Source organism: Naumovozyma dairenensis, chromosome 8 (assembly GCF_000227115.2).
Source record: "Naumovozyma dairenensis CBS 421 chromosome 8, complete genome".
NCBI classification, from domain to species: Eukaryota; Fungi; Ascomycota; class Saccharomycetes; order Saccharomycetales; family Saccharomycetaceae; genus Naumovozyma; species Naumovozyma dairenensis.
Window position 1 is genome coordinate 464,272 of NC_016486.1, and position 13,217 is coordinate 477,488.

At 32.5% G+C, this 13,217-nt stretch overlaps 5 protein-coding genes across 5 annotated transcripts; 3 read left to right on the top strand and 2 right to left on the bottom strand.

Annotated features, from left to right (window-relative positions):
- Positions 1–3,356: 3,356 nt before the first annotated feature.
- NDAI0H01910 (GATA-type transcription factor) lies at positions 3,357–4,616 on the top strand (the record flags this gene model as incomplete). Its single annotated transcript, XM_003671560.1, has 1 exon — positions 3,357–4,616. One exon carries the CDS (start codon positions 3,357–3,359, stop codon positions 4,614–4,616), a length of 1,260 nt encoding a protein of 419 aa, XP_003671608.1.
- A 1,209-nt stretch (positions 4,617–5,825) lies between these two features.
- On the top strand, positions 5,826–8,318 carry PTA1 (RNA-processing protein PTA1; the record flags this gene model as incomplete). Its single annotated transcript, XM_003671561.1, has 1 exon — positions 5,826–8,318. One exon carries the CDS (start codon positions 5,826–5,828, stop codon positions 8,316–8,318), a length of 2,493 nt encoding a protein of 830 aa, XP_003671609.1.
- A 446-nt stretch (positions 8,319–8,764) lies between these two features.
- Positions 8,765–9,328, top strand: GCV3 (glycine decarboxylase subunit H; the record flags this gene model as incomplete). Its single annotated transcript, XM_003671562.1, has 1 exon — positions 8,765–9,328. One exon carries the CDS (start codon positions 8,765–8,767, stop codon positions 9,326–9,328), a length of 564 nt encoding a protein of 187 aa, XP_003671610.1.
- An 88-nt stretch (positions 9,329–9,416) lies between these two features.
- Positions 9,417–9,845, bottom strand: BOL1 (Bol1p; the record flags this gene model as incomplete). The annotated part of the gene is made up of 1 exon (XM_003671563.1): positions 9,417–9,845. The coding sequence occupies one exon, from the start codon at positions 9,843–9,845 to the stop codon at positions 9,417–9,419; it is 429 nt and encodes a 142-aa protein (XP_003671611.1).
- Positions 9,846–10,103: 258 nt separating this feature from the next.
- On the bottom strand, positions 10,104–12,674 carry SPC72 (gamma-tubulin complex subunit SPC72; the record flags this gene model as incomplete). Its single annotated transcript, XM_003671564.1, has 1 exon — positions 10,104–12,674. The coding sequence occupies one exon, from the start codon at positions 12,672–12,674 to the stop codon at positions 10,104–10,106; it is 2,571 nt and encodes an 856-aa protein (XP_003671612.1).
- Between the last annotated feature and the right edge of the window lie 543 nt (positions 12,675–13,217).

The window sequence follows — 13,217 nt, forward strand, 5'->3', positions numbered from 1 at the left end:
TATACGATATAAATGTCTTTATCCCCAGTACGAGCAATGGCTCCATCTACAGAAGATTACGGCATTAGGTGATAGCTGTATACTAACAAAGTTGAATATTAAGAAGAGGAGAGATGAATGTCGGATGCTGAACTAACGACGGATAGTATATTACTTCAATCTTTTAACTTAATCGAAATACTTTTCCTTTCGAAGGATGAAGCGATTTACGGGAAGAATAGCCAATTTCTGATCAGGTTTGCCATTCTGAGTCCCTAAATGTACTCAATAAATGATCATAGTAAAGGGCTCAGACAAACTTCCGTAAATTTGACACATTTATTAACATGCCACTTTAGGAATGGGTTCGCTAAAGACGTACTTTCATTATACGATACAAATTAAGAAAGTATTTTTAGGGCTAGATAAAGCTCATAAACTATGGTATGTTACCTGAATAATACAGGTAACGAATACTATCCAGGGGTTTGCGCATATATTGAAACAGCTACCATAATTTATACGATGTATGTGATTGCTTAATTATTGCATCAATCCCGGAAATTACAAATGAACTTCGGATTTAAATGAAGACTTCTTGATCAGTATGTCCGCTGATATCTCTCTGGGCAGCTATATTACAGACTTTCTTATCGTAACTAAAAATGGGACGAAGTGCCGGAATTGTACAGTGACACATCGATAAAAATAACTACAGCTAACCATTAAAGGAGAATGAAGCCCATTATGCTCCATACCATCCAACTCTCAATAAAATTCCAATGGTTGACTGTTTTCAGACCCAATTGTTAAATACCTGGAAGAAAAGTACATTAATGATAACTGGTCGCAAGAAGTTTTGAGTGTGCGGAAACTAATGCCGGAAGTGATTTGGAATTATCTCGAGGAAACTAGCCAATCCAATGCACGTTCGTAGGCCAAAAATAATGAGTGTGAATTGAAAGAGGTCCAAAATATATCTATACTACAATGCGACCTATATACAGGAGAGTTAATGGTGTGCATACATTAGGGGTAAAGAACGGAATTATATGATATTAGTTACCGAAATATCCTTAGAGTTTAGGATACTACCAAGAAGACACGGCGTCACAAGTAAGACCTTACGGGGTTGATCTCATTTGCCTCCTCCAAAAACGTCATATGTCATAGGGAACTCAGTTAGATACAATTAATTATGACGACAAAATAGGAAATTAATAATAAATACAGATAGAAGAAATGTTTAGAGAATAAATAAAAATGAAAAAGATGGGTAAACTTGTAAATCAGATAACTGGGAAAAAGCCATTTAATAGACAATTGGAAAATAGTGAACGTATTAGAAAAGCAAACTGGAATAACTTGGACAATCAGAGGCTGCAATTGAGGTTTTTAAATCGAAGCTAACTCCGAGATTTAGTAGCGCCACAGAGACGTGGTCCAGGAATTAAAAAAGAACCATTCCCCTCCCAGGAAAATGGTCTGGTCATATTGAAGAATACCGCCTCTAAAACCTGAATAAAACAAGCATGCTACATTCTACTCGTACCCGTTGTATGTGAAACAAAAGCAGTGTGACTACATAGCTCCTTTTAGGGAGAAATAGCAGTGGGAACTTCGTCTCTATCTCACTCATATGTTTTATCATAAGATCTATCAACTTCAATAAATCAGGCGATAAGCGTAGTGCAGATTCTTGAAATTGTAGGGACTTTTGTACCAATTTCTGGTTCAAGAGGTCTTCCATTGACAATATCTGCTATACAGATTAGTTCCAATAGTCCCTTTCCCGTCTGAGGACTAAGGTTTGGGTCGAGAGCTGGCAAAGGGCACTATTATCAGGAGTAAACCGTTGCATATTTCGATTTGTCATCAAATATAAGGATATTTTTAGCGTCTGCTTTTAGCGCCTGAGCTGTTCCAAATTGTTTTTTTTTGAATCGTTAGCGGTAAGACTTTTACGAACTATTTTTAAAAGTATTTAGTTGGAAAAATGCTACCTATCACGCCGAGTATGCTGTCTGTACATAACTACTCCAACTGAACAACCTCCAAGAATTTTCAGTGTGTTAACAAACCAGCCAATTAACTAATAGATAAAAAACAAATAAAAAACTATGAAGATAAGGGGAAAGAGCAAATATTAGGAGAGGTATCACGTTCCATTTGAAAAAAACAAAAACACTTTTTAGGTCGGTTTTTTTCTGACTTCATTCATTTCTCGCACCCATATATTCCAGTGGTACTACAGAAACATCTTTCTGGTATATTCACTTCACCGTGGTATTTTGTCCAAGGCATTAACAGAAATTACAATCATCAAGATGGTTACTTTGTTTATATATGACCGATGAAGATAAGAAACACCCAACCAAGAAGAATAATCAATTACAGACAAATATTGGAGAAATAACCTCGACGGCACTTTTTTATTTAATTTGTGTTATGTCTTGTTCAAGGAGTTAATTATGGTACGATAAAAAGAATGTTCTGGACCCGGCATTATTATTTGGGGTCCATTGTTCTAAACACACGTAGGTTTTAAAGCAAGACGCAATGCATGATTGACGTTTCTATTTTATCTATTGTATTCCATTGTTACAAATAAACGTGGTCGACACATAAATACGTAAACGTTATATGTAATCACTGCATAATGGAATTAGGGTATTGATATGTGGCTGATTGGAAGGTCTGGGCGGTGTATACTGTTTGCTTATACCTCGTCGGAGCTTATTTTGTGTCGGAGTTTTTTCAGCGCCATACGGCTTCTAAAATGCATTGAGTTGCGTTTTGGACGTAAATCAATTTGAATCATAGTCTTAACATACAGATAAAATAATTAAATAAACCGGAAATTATACTCCGCCAATTTTTAAATGACATCATTTTGGTTCCATTGACAGTTTACAGGATTCTGATTTTATTCCTTGCATTTTTTTCGGTTTGCCATAAAAAGATTACTTTGTGCTTCCTACGAGGTTTTGAGGTATCAGTAATACCCGATGACTTTGAACCCAATGGAAATCGAGGAGTATACTACTAGTCTTTCGAAATAAATAATTCTATGGTTGCTATGTAATGTCGAGAGTACATTCAAGGTTAATCTTTTCCCCATTTTTTGGCATCGTTCATACCATTTCATTCGATATATAAACTTGGCCTATTTCTTCCATTTTCCTTTCAATTCCTTACTCTTAATCTTTTTAAAATATGTGGTTCAATTGAATCAAGACAAGACTGTTTTTTCGCTATCTAGAATTGGTAATTCTATTATTATAATAAAATAAGAATAATAATAATATTAATAATAATAATAACAAAATTTGAAATATAAATTTTCGCTAGAACTTCTTTTCCATTACATCATAGCTATGTATGACACAGATAAACAAATTCGCTTGATCTTGGAAGCTGCAAAATTTGTGGAAGATGAAGAAGACAAAAAGGCTAGGGAAGAAGCCGAAACTGAAGCTACTAGCCAAAACACCAGCACAAACACCAGTTTAGCAAACAACGCTAATGATGCTGAGCTAATTACACCTCCGGATTCATCCACTGGAGGGAGTTCTCCTTCCATGGAGAACGAAATTGCAACCACCACCGTTTCAACAAACGTTATTGTTGTTGAGTCAGTCACACCAACAGTCATCTCCTTTGAAGAGAGTTCTGTTCGTGCGACAAACGAAAATGATACCTCTACCACTTCAACAAGCGTCAGCAATGTTAAGCTAGCTACGCCTCCAGAATTATCCATTGAAGGGCGTTCTGATTCTACTGCCTCTACTGCTTCTGTTGCATGTACCTCAACTACGCTCAAAGGGTTGAAGAATATGGAAATTTTCAAGGGTGATTCAAAGCTGTTTACCCTAGCTACTATTTGTGGTAACAACTTTGTAAAGCCAGAACAGGAAAACAAGATCTGTCCACCAGAGGGCAATAAGAGTTTTATTCTATTTCTCCATCTCCTTACCCTCCTCCTGTTAGTGACAAGATTTTTAATACCCATCAAGGGTCAAGTTCTCAACATGTACAACAAGAACAATTACAATTACAAGAAGGTGACAAAGAAGGTAAGGTTTCTAAAAAGCGTAAAGTTCATTTTGAAGATGACATTGTTGTTGATGTTGTTTCTGATGATGCATATAAGGAACCCGTCAAGAAACGCGCCAAGAAACAAAAACGCCAAGAAAAATGACTCTGGAACTCCGAATCCCACTGATGCCAGTGCCGCCACTACCACTGCCACTACTAAAGTAAAGTCTCCCACTAAGACTCCTAAATCAAATCCAAGTGCTAAATGTGGTCAATGTCGAGATGAGGAAACACCAGAGTGGCGTAGGGGCCCCTACGGCAAAAACAACAAGCTCTGTAACAAGTGCGGATTATTTTATCGTAAATTATGTAAGAGATTCGGTGACTATCGTGGTACTGCCATTTTACGGTTTAGATTCAGGGGGAGAGATTATAAGGGTATGCGTGACATGCCAACAACCAGCGAGGAACTTAAAGATGAGTACTTAGATAAATTGAAAGAGGATAAAACTCTTGATCAAAATTTCAGATTGATCGAAGCATCTCTAGTTAAAAAGTCTAAAAGAAGAAAAACCCCTATCCAAATGGTGAACGCTTAAATATCTTTCCTGCCTATGTCTGTGTGTCTATATATTGTCTTGTTTTGGTTTGATTTGTTTTAATATAGACTACAATTTCAAATAATATTCGATAATAATAATATTCTATAACAACAATAATAATATTCTATAATGATATTACTACTACTACTACTACTACTACTACTACTACTACTACTACTAATAATAATATTACTAATAATAATATTACTAATAATAATTTGTTTATACCGGTTATAGTATCGAAAGGTAGGAAGATGAGTATTAAAAAGGATGCCTGTATATATGTATGAAATGAAACGGAGCTAGATTATGCTCGGTCTATAATAAAAAGAAAGGTACTATTCTCATTACATTAATGGAATGATAGTATGTGTTTCATAGTTTTGGAACTACCCAACCAAATAATTCTTTGATATCTCTGATTAGAAGGTCTTTAACTAAATAGTGTTAAAATCGATGAAGATAAAAAAAATTATATCACAATATATTATAATATGATATGTGGGTAAATATATGTAGCCCGACTATCACCCCTCAATCGAGCCAGCAATGTGGGATATATAAATGGATAATGTAATAAGATTGAGTATATAATACGTAGACATATGACGACAAATACACATATTGGACCAATGTATACACTATTAAGTAACCGTTAAGTAATCAATAAACAAGAACAACAGCAGTGACACTCAAGATCATACTGACAACTCTCAGGTAGAGAAATAGAGAGACTCCGGTGGCTCTAATGCTTAACCAGATCATATGAGGTAGCTTATTATATTCGGTATACTCTTGTTAGTCCAACATCATCTCTTACCAGAATAATAGTACTGGAACGATTAGATGGGTCACCCGGCTAGTAACCCTAAAAAATCACTGGCTTAAACTAAATAAGGGCATCCATTTAAAACCCTGTATAGATATAAAAGACCTATTGGAAGACAGCAAAATGAAAATAATAATATACAAGCGTCAAATCTAAAGAGATGTATCTTGTTCTTGAGAAAACAATGGAAAATTGATTCTTCTTGCACTACCCATCCAGGTTCGACTGCTTATTATATCATATATTGGTTTTTGAGCTGAGGGTCTAAGTAACTAAGTTCCAGAGAGTTCTGAAAATATCTAATCTATTGACATACTTTCATTGAGACTTCTTTCAAAAACAAAAAAAATAGAGCCATTGTTGAAAACTTGAGTCCAATGTCGATTCATGCAAATATTAAACAGGAACTAGATTCATCTGTAACATCAGATGATTCTAAACCACTCTCTAATTATCCAGAAAACGCCACGAATACAGCAGATGATAAATCTACTTTAGAAAATTTGATTCAAGCAAGAACGTTAGCATTAGAACAAAATACGGCAGAAATGTTACCCAAAGTCTTAGAAACAACGTCAAATTTACTTTTCCAAAAAACAGAATTTCCACAAACTCCTTCTTCTAAAAACGAGTATTCCAGCTTGGCTCACTTTTATATAGATCTATTTCATACTTTATTAATTAATTCTCGAATTTCCAATATCGAGAAATCATTAATAGCATCTGCCCATTTCCATGAATTATTTACTTTAATTACAACAACAGGAGATCCAATCCTATATAAATCAGCCATCTTGACCTATTCACAAACGTATCCATTATTATTAGACTTAGTTGCCAAAACATCAAATGAAAAATTATGGTCCGATATGACTAAATTGAAAAGATTCATTATATCAAATTGGAAATCAATTTATCCATTATCAACATGCGAGAATGGAATTATCTCTGGAGTGGATCTAGATAGTGATGATAAAAATATGGGATGTAAGTTGGCATCAGTTAAATTCATGTCACAAGTAATCATAAGCCAAATCTCCTCATCTTCCTCTTCTTCTCTAGCTATTCCTGATAATCATCCTGTTTTGGGATCACAACGACGTCTAGAAAAGGAGGCAAAAGCAATACTGGACCTTCTTTTAAATTATCTTATTGATGAACCAATGATGGTATCGAGTTTATTCATTGGTATATTGAATGTATTAGCATTCATTTTGAAGGCAAGGTCGCAAACAACAGTCAGGATATTGTCAGGAATTTTAAAATTCAATGTGGATGGGAAATATATGATTGACGAGAAAAACGTTCTGAAGTATAGATTGTCTAAAAGAATGGTTGAAAGATGTTATAAGAATTTCGCTCAATTTGGTATTAAGAATCAATTGATTAAGAATGATTCACCATCTTCATCCTCAGGTGCTGAGAGCAATACATCAACTACAAGTAGTAGCAACTTCTATGGGAAATTCTCTAAAATCTCACAAACTTTACATATAATTGGAGAAGAAACAAAGGCAAAGGGTATTTTAAATTATGAAGAGACGGCTTTCATTAATATAATACCAGATAATGAAAGATCAAGAATAATGAATAATAGAGAGAAATTCCAATTAAAAAAGACAATTGATTTCAATAATAATTTATTAACTGATTTGAAAAATTATTCGTTAGAAAAATTAGAGTCGAGTGGAAATGACCCAAATAGAATCTTCAATAATTCAACAATCGCGATTGATAATTCTTATAGTTCCATTTTCTCATTAATGAATAGTGATAACTCTAAATTCGATTTATCACAATTTAAGACTGAGCAAAAAGGGAAAGAAAGTGAAATTCTAATTCAATTGGCCTCGGAGGCTTTATCAAGTGTTGATACCAATAGGTTTATTAATGCTTTATCGATTGTTGCTTCAAGATATACAGATTTAATGAATAAGACACCTAATCCGAAAGAAAAACGTTCACATGATGATACTGATAATAATAATAATAATAATAATAATAAAGAAATTGAAGAAGATGGGTATGATTTCAATAGCTCTGAAATACCTACAAAGAAATTAAAAATGGAACCTAGTCAGGAAGATGATGTAAATAAATATAAAGTAGAAGAAGATGAAGAAGACGAAGAGGAGGAGGAAGCTATCAAAACAACTGACCTTGATGATACAAAGTATTTATTTAAACTGGAACCAATGGATAGAGATACTAAAATAGCCAATATTAAACGAATAATTCAAAATATATTGTCAGTTAAGGACCAAAGAGAAGAAAATAGTCTGATGATATCAGCGAATAATAGTAATAATAACCAAGATATATTTAGTCCGTTAAATAAGATCAAGTTAATTGACTGGAAAAATGAAAACTCTGGATTTGATATTTTAATTAGATTAGCTAGTCGTGGTGTTGATAATAATGAAAATTCGGGACTTTGCGGTGATATAATTAGAGACAATTTATATGAATATATGTTACAAGATTTTGATAACAAAGTTGGATTAATGGTCGAATGGCTAAATGAAGAATGGTACTTTGAGTCCATTTCAAAATCTTTTGAATTTGCTACTTATAACAAATGGTCATTAAGATTATTAGATGGGTTAATACCATTTTTAGAAAACAATCATAGACGATTATTTATTAGATTAATGAGTGAACTACCTAAATTGACAATGGATCATATTAATAAAATGAGACAAATATGTATGGACCCAGCAAGAAACTCGTTAGGGTTCCAAACTTTGAAGTTTTTAGTGATGTTTAGGCCGCCAGTGAAGGGCATAATTAAAGAATTTTTGGAATCCATATTGAAGGAAGATGCTACATTAGAAAAGCAATGTAATTCCATATTGAGTAAATTTTACTAAATTTCACGATTCATGGACTATATAATATAATACAATATAAAATCATAGAATATAACGAAGCCTTTTCATATCATAATGCTCCAATATATCTATATGTGAAAGTAAAACAATCTACCAAGATATTGAATGTTTCTCTCCCTTTCTATGTTGAATCCTCAGTTTTATTCTATTCTGACTCTGTTTTACTTCCCTTATCCAATCGATCGATATCTCGGACATAACCGTCGCCGTCGCATCAGAATCAACTAACATGATTTTAAATATCGATAAGGAACTACGAATATACTTCAAGGGAATATCAAAGGTAAGAAGGAATATAAAGGTAACTTCAAGTAGAAAACCGGTTGATATAGATCTAACTATATACATATTTAGTATCATATTTTATTCTACTATAGATTCTTCAATATTCATTGCTGATAAAGCCTTCGAAATACAAACAAACAATGTACCCTATAATCACAAGAAGCGTACCAGTACAATTAGGAAGGAGAATTGCAAAACCATCATTAACGCTAACATTAAGAACAGTAGTAGCTAATAATGGTAGTAAAAGGTGGGCATCCTCAGTCAATTCTCTAACAAAAACACAATTACCATTCACTTATTCCCCTAATGGTCCAAAGATTGTGAAATATACCAAAGATCATGAATGGATTGCCGCTCATGAAGATGGGATTGCGTTCATTGGTATTTCAAAATACGCATCTGATTCATTAGGTGATGCTACATACATTGAGCTACCTGAAGTAGACACCATCATTGAAGAAGGTGAATCAATGGGGTCTGTAGAGTCTGTGAAATCTGCCTCCGAGATCTATCAACCAGTTAAGGGAGAAGTTGTTGAAGTTAATACTGAATTGGAAAATAAACCTCAATTGATTAATCAAGATCCCATGGGATTAGGTTGGATTGCTAAGATTAAACTTGATAGTATGAATGATATTGATTCATCTGATAAACTACTAAGTTTGGATCAATACGAAGAATCTTTGAAACATGATGATTGATTCAATATATATATTCTATTTCGTTTATGTTTTTTTTTATATATAGTACATTTTACAGGTACGTACGAGAATAATAATATGGTGATAATTATTTAGTAAACTCCTTTATCGTCTTTGTAGTTAATTGTAAAGCATGTACTTGATCTACTTCTATTTCATGATTCAATAAACTGTATACTAATTGGTGTCTCTTTACCAGTGGTAATCCTTGGAATTTATCACTGACAATCTCTAATCTTAAATGCGATTCTGTAGTATTAGTAGCAGTTTCCATAGGTTCATGAGTGGCATGTTTATAAGAGTCGTTAAAGATTTGATAGTGGACCATGTCTGGGAATGCTTCTTTAATCTTGGCATTTATCTTTGTGATGATGGGCCCATCTATCCTCTGGTTTGCTGGAAGGTCTGACGATGTGGCGGATGACATTACGGATCTTGTAGAAAGCAAAGTCTTGGAAAAGTTCGATTTTGATCTTGACAATAGACCAATGGCTCTCGTTGTACTTTTAGATAGCATGCTTGGGAGAACGTTTGTTTAGCTTAGTTGTATCAACATTATGTAACTTAAGAATGACTCCAGTATGAAAAAATTTCTGGCAAATTGGAAATGAACATAAAAACCACAAGTACTGGAAAAACCATATATCGATTGAATAATAAATTACATTTTAAATTCAAAAAAAAGTTGAAAGTATTTATCTTAATCTATGTATATGTATGCTAATTACAATGTCTTATAGAAAGGTTATGGTTATATTATAGCTACATGTCGCCCTCATTGTCGTATTTCAAAATTATTTTTCTTATCATGCGTATTATTATTCAGTACAGAATTTCTAGAAGAGGATGAGGATATTGTTGTCCTTTGGACATATAACTGTTCTCTTAATAATTGGTTTTCCTCTTCTAATCGCCTTATTCTTGATTCAGCTGCATTTGCGTCTAATTTACGACGTTCTCTCTCAGATATCCATTTCCTTTCCAATTCTTCTATTCTTAGTTGTGTTTCCCTTTGATAATATTCGTGTGCATCTTCACTTTCCAAAGAAGAAACACGTTTGTCATTAGATCGTTTCTCTTGTTTCTCTTGTGTTAATAAAGTAATGTAAGCATCTGTTATTGCCTTCAAAGCTGTTTCAATGAAATTATATAATGATTCTAATTTTGGTTGAATCAATTTAACATTCTTCAATCCAGTATTTTTCGTAATGAATTCTATTTTTTTCTTTGATTGATCGATTGATTTCTTTTGTAATATACGTTCAAAAATTTCAAAATTTTTATTCAAATGTAATAATAAATGTTGTTTCAATTTATCAAATTCCAATTCATTTTTTTCATTAGTAATGTTTGCATTAGAATGTAAATTTTCTATGATATTTTGAAGATTATTATTTTGTAATTTCATATCATTTAGCTCTACTAACAAATTACTAAAATCATTATCTTTATTACGCTTCTCCTCCGTTAATTGTTTGACGAGTGATGAAATATCATCATTTTCGAATCGTAAATGTTCAATATTCTTACTTAATTCATCAATCAATGATGTTAAATCGTCTTTATTTGAAGTTAAATATTCAATATCATTTTCCAATTGACCAATTAAATCTTGCCAATTTTCCTCTTTCAAATTCATTAGTTTTGTATTATTTACCTTTTCATTATTTAATTTTTTCTCCAGAAGGTTTAATTCCTTTTCTAATTGTATAATTTGTGATTCTTTCTCTCCAGTGTCATTGTTACTCTCCTGTATATATTGTTGAATTTGGTTTAGTAAATTGAATTGATTTGATAGTTTTTCATACAACGCGTTTTCAATAGCTTGAGAACTACTCAATTTAAATTTAATACCATTCAAAAATTTATCATATTGTTTATGTAATGATTCAATATTGATTTCCAACTTTGTATCTATAGTTGTATTGCTGTTGTTGTTGTTAGTTTGTTGATCTTTAACAATACTGGCGTCTTTTTCCAATTGATTGGAAATTAAATTTTTCAAAATGGAAGTCAATGAATTTAATTTAACCATGATGAAAGTTGAATTGATTTGAGTTGCTTTGATTAGTGTATTTTTCTCATTATCATCAATTTGTAAAAACTCTGCGTTTTCAACAATTAAATTCAACAAGTCATCAATTGATTGTGAGATGATTTCAGAATGTTGTAAATATTCATTTGCATAATTTAAAGTTTCACTATATTCGTTTTTAATTTTGGTTAATTCGTTGTTTGAATTTTCAAGTTGATTTTCTTTATCTTTTATGATTTTTTTGAGTTTTTCAACTTGTTCATCATTTTTGGAAATGTTTGATAATAAATTTTCATATAATTTATTGCCACCATTATTACTGTCAGTATTATTTTGATTTAATTGATGTATTATTACTTCATATAAGGTCTTTTGTTGCAATTTATATGATGTCAATTGTTTTTGTAAAAATTCAATTTCTTTCACGTTCGAGGAAGAAGTTGCCATGACATTTCCTTCACTATTGTTATGATTGCTACTATTAATAAACGGCTTAGCATTAATTGATCGCGTGGGAGAAGATACTGCTGTATTATTATAATTGTCAGTTCTTTTTTGTTTATCTTTATTCCTCCATGGTGTTAAAGATTTTCGCAGTTTTGGGATTTGGTAAGTAGCAGTTGAATGTTTATCGTTATTATTATTTTCATTTTCTATGGGATCTTCATGTTCATCCTCCTCATCTTCATCATCGAACGATTCTAAGGGAAGAAGACTATTTTTACTATCATTATTATTACTCTTATTGTTTTTCATTGTATATGGAAGGTTCTTATTTGATGTTTTTTCGTTATCATCAAATGGATTTTGCTCAATATCATGTTGTATACTATTGCTCTCTCTATTGTTATTTGGCGATTTTGTTTTAAGACGAATCGAATTAGTATCATTTTGAATATCCAAGAAATTCCTAGTAATATACTTATCCAGACCATTGGATTTCTTGTCATAATGTTCAAAAGTTAGATCAACTTTAGTATGCTTATTCTTCTCTCTTGTTGCATCATTGAAGGGTGATGAATTGTTTAATATTTGAGATGATGTCATAAGTATCATATCTGTATCGTTTGTATCTGGCAGCATTGAATGTGACTGGGATCGTGAATGTGATTGAGACGATGCAGGCGACAAAAACCGGCCGTTGGAGTTGAGGTTAGACCTCACGTTCGTTGTGAATTTGTGGTTATCATTGTCGATAGTGTCTTCAGACTTGTTATATTCCATCTGCATCGCTCGAGAATCATGTGTTATATTATTGGATATATTTGATATGTGTGATCTACTGGCCATATCATATTCTTCTTCTTTCATATGTGTCCTTAACCAATTGGTTGTAATAGTTGCGTACCTTGATCAAACTCTGAGGAATCCAGAGTCTTCTTCTAATGAATGTGTATTTCACATCAACAATAAAATATGTAATATACCAACTATTGTTATTTATTTATTTATTCTTCGATATTTACTTCGGAGTGTACCAGCCCTAAACCAGCCCTAAACTAGCCCTAACATATTTCCAATTTGGTAGCGCCGTCATATTGGTGTAGGGTTAAATAAATTAGATTAGGGCATAGTGTATAGGGTTAACCTGTAATAAGGGTTTGAACTTTCCAAAAAAGTAGCCAACAACTTCGTGATATTATTTCAAAGAATCTGACAATCAACAATGAATAATTACGTAGAAGAATAATAATAAGAAGAAGATCTTCTGAATAAATCTCATTTTATAAAGTATGTACTACAGATGGTTAGTCATATAAAGAAGAAGAGCTGTTATTAATTAGTTTTTGTCTTTGTGTCTGCCTCTGGTCTTATAAAAGAAAGTGCCAACTATTCGGGTTTGTTATAATTACA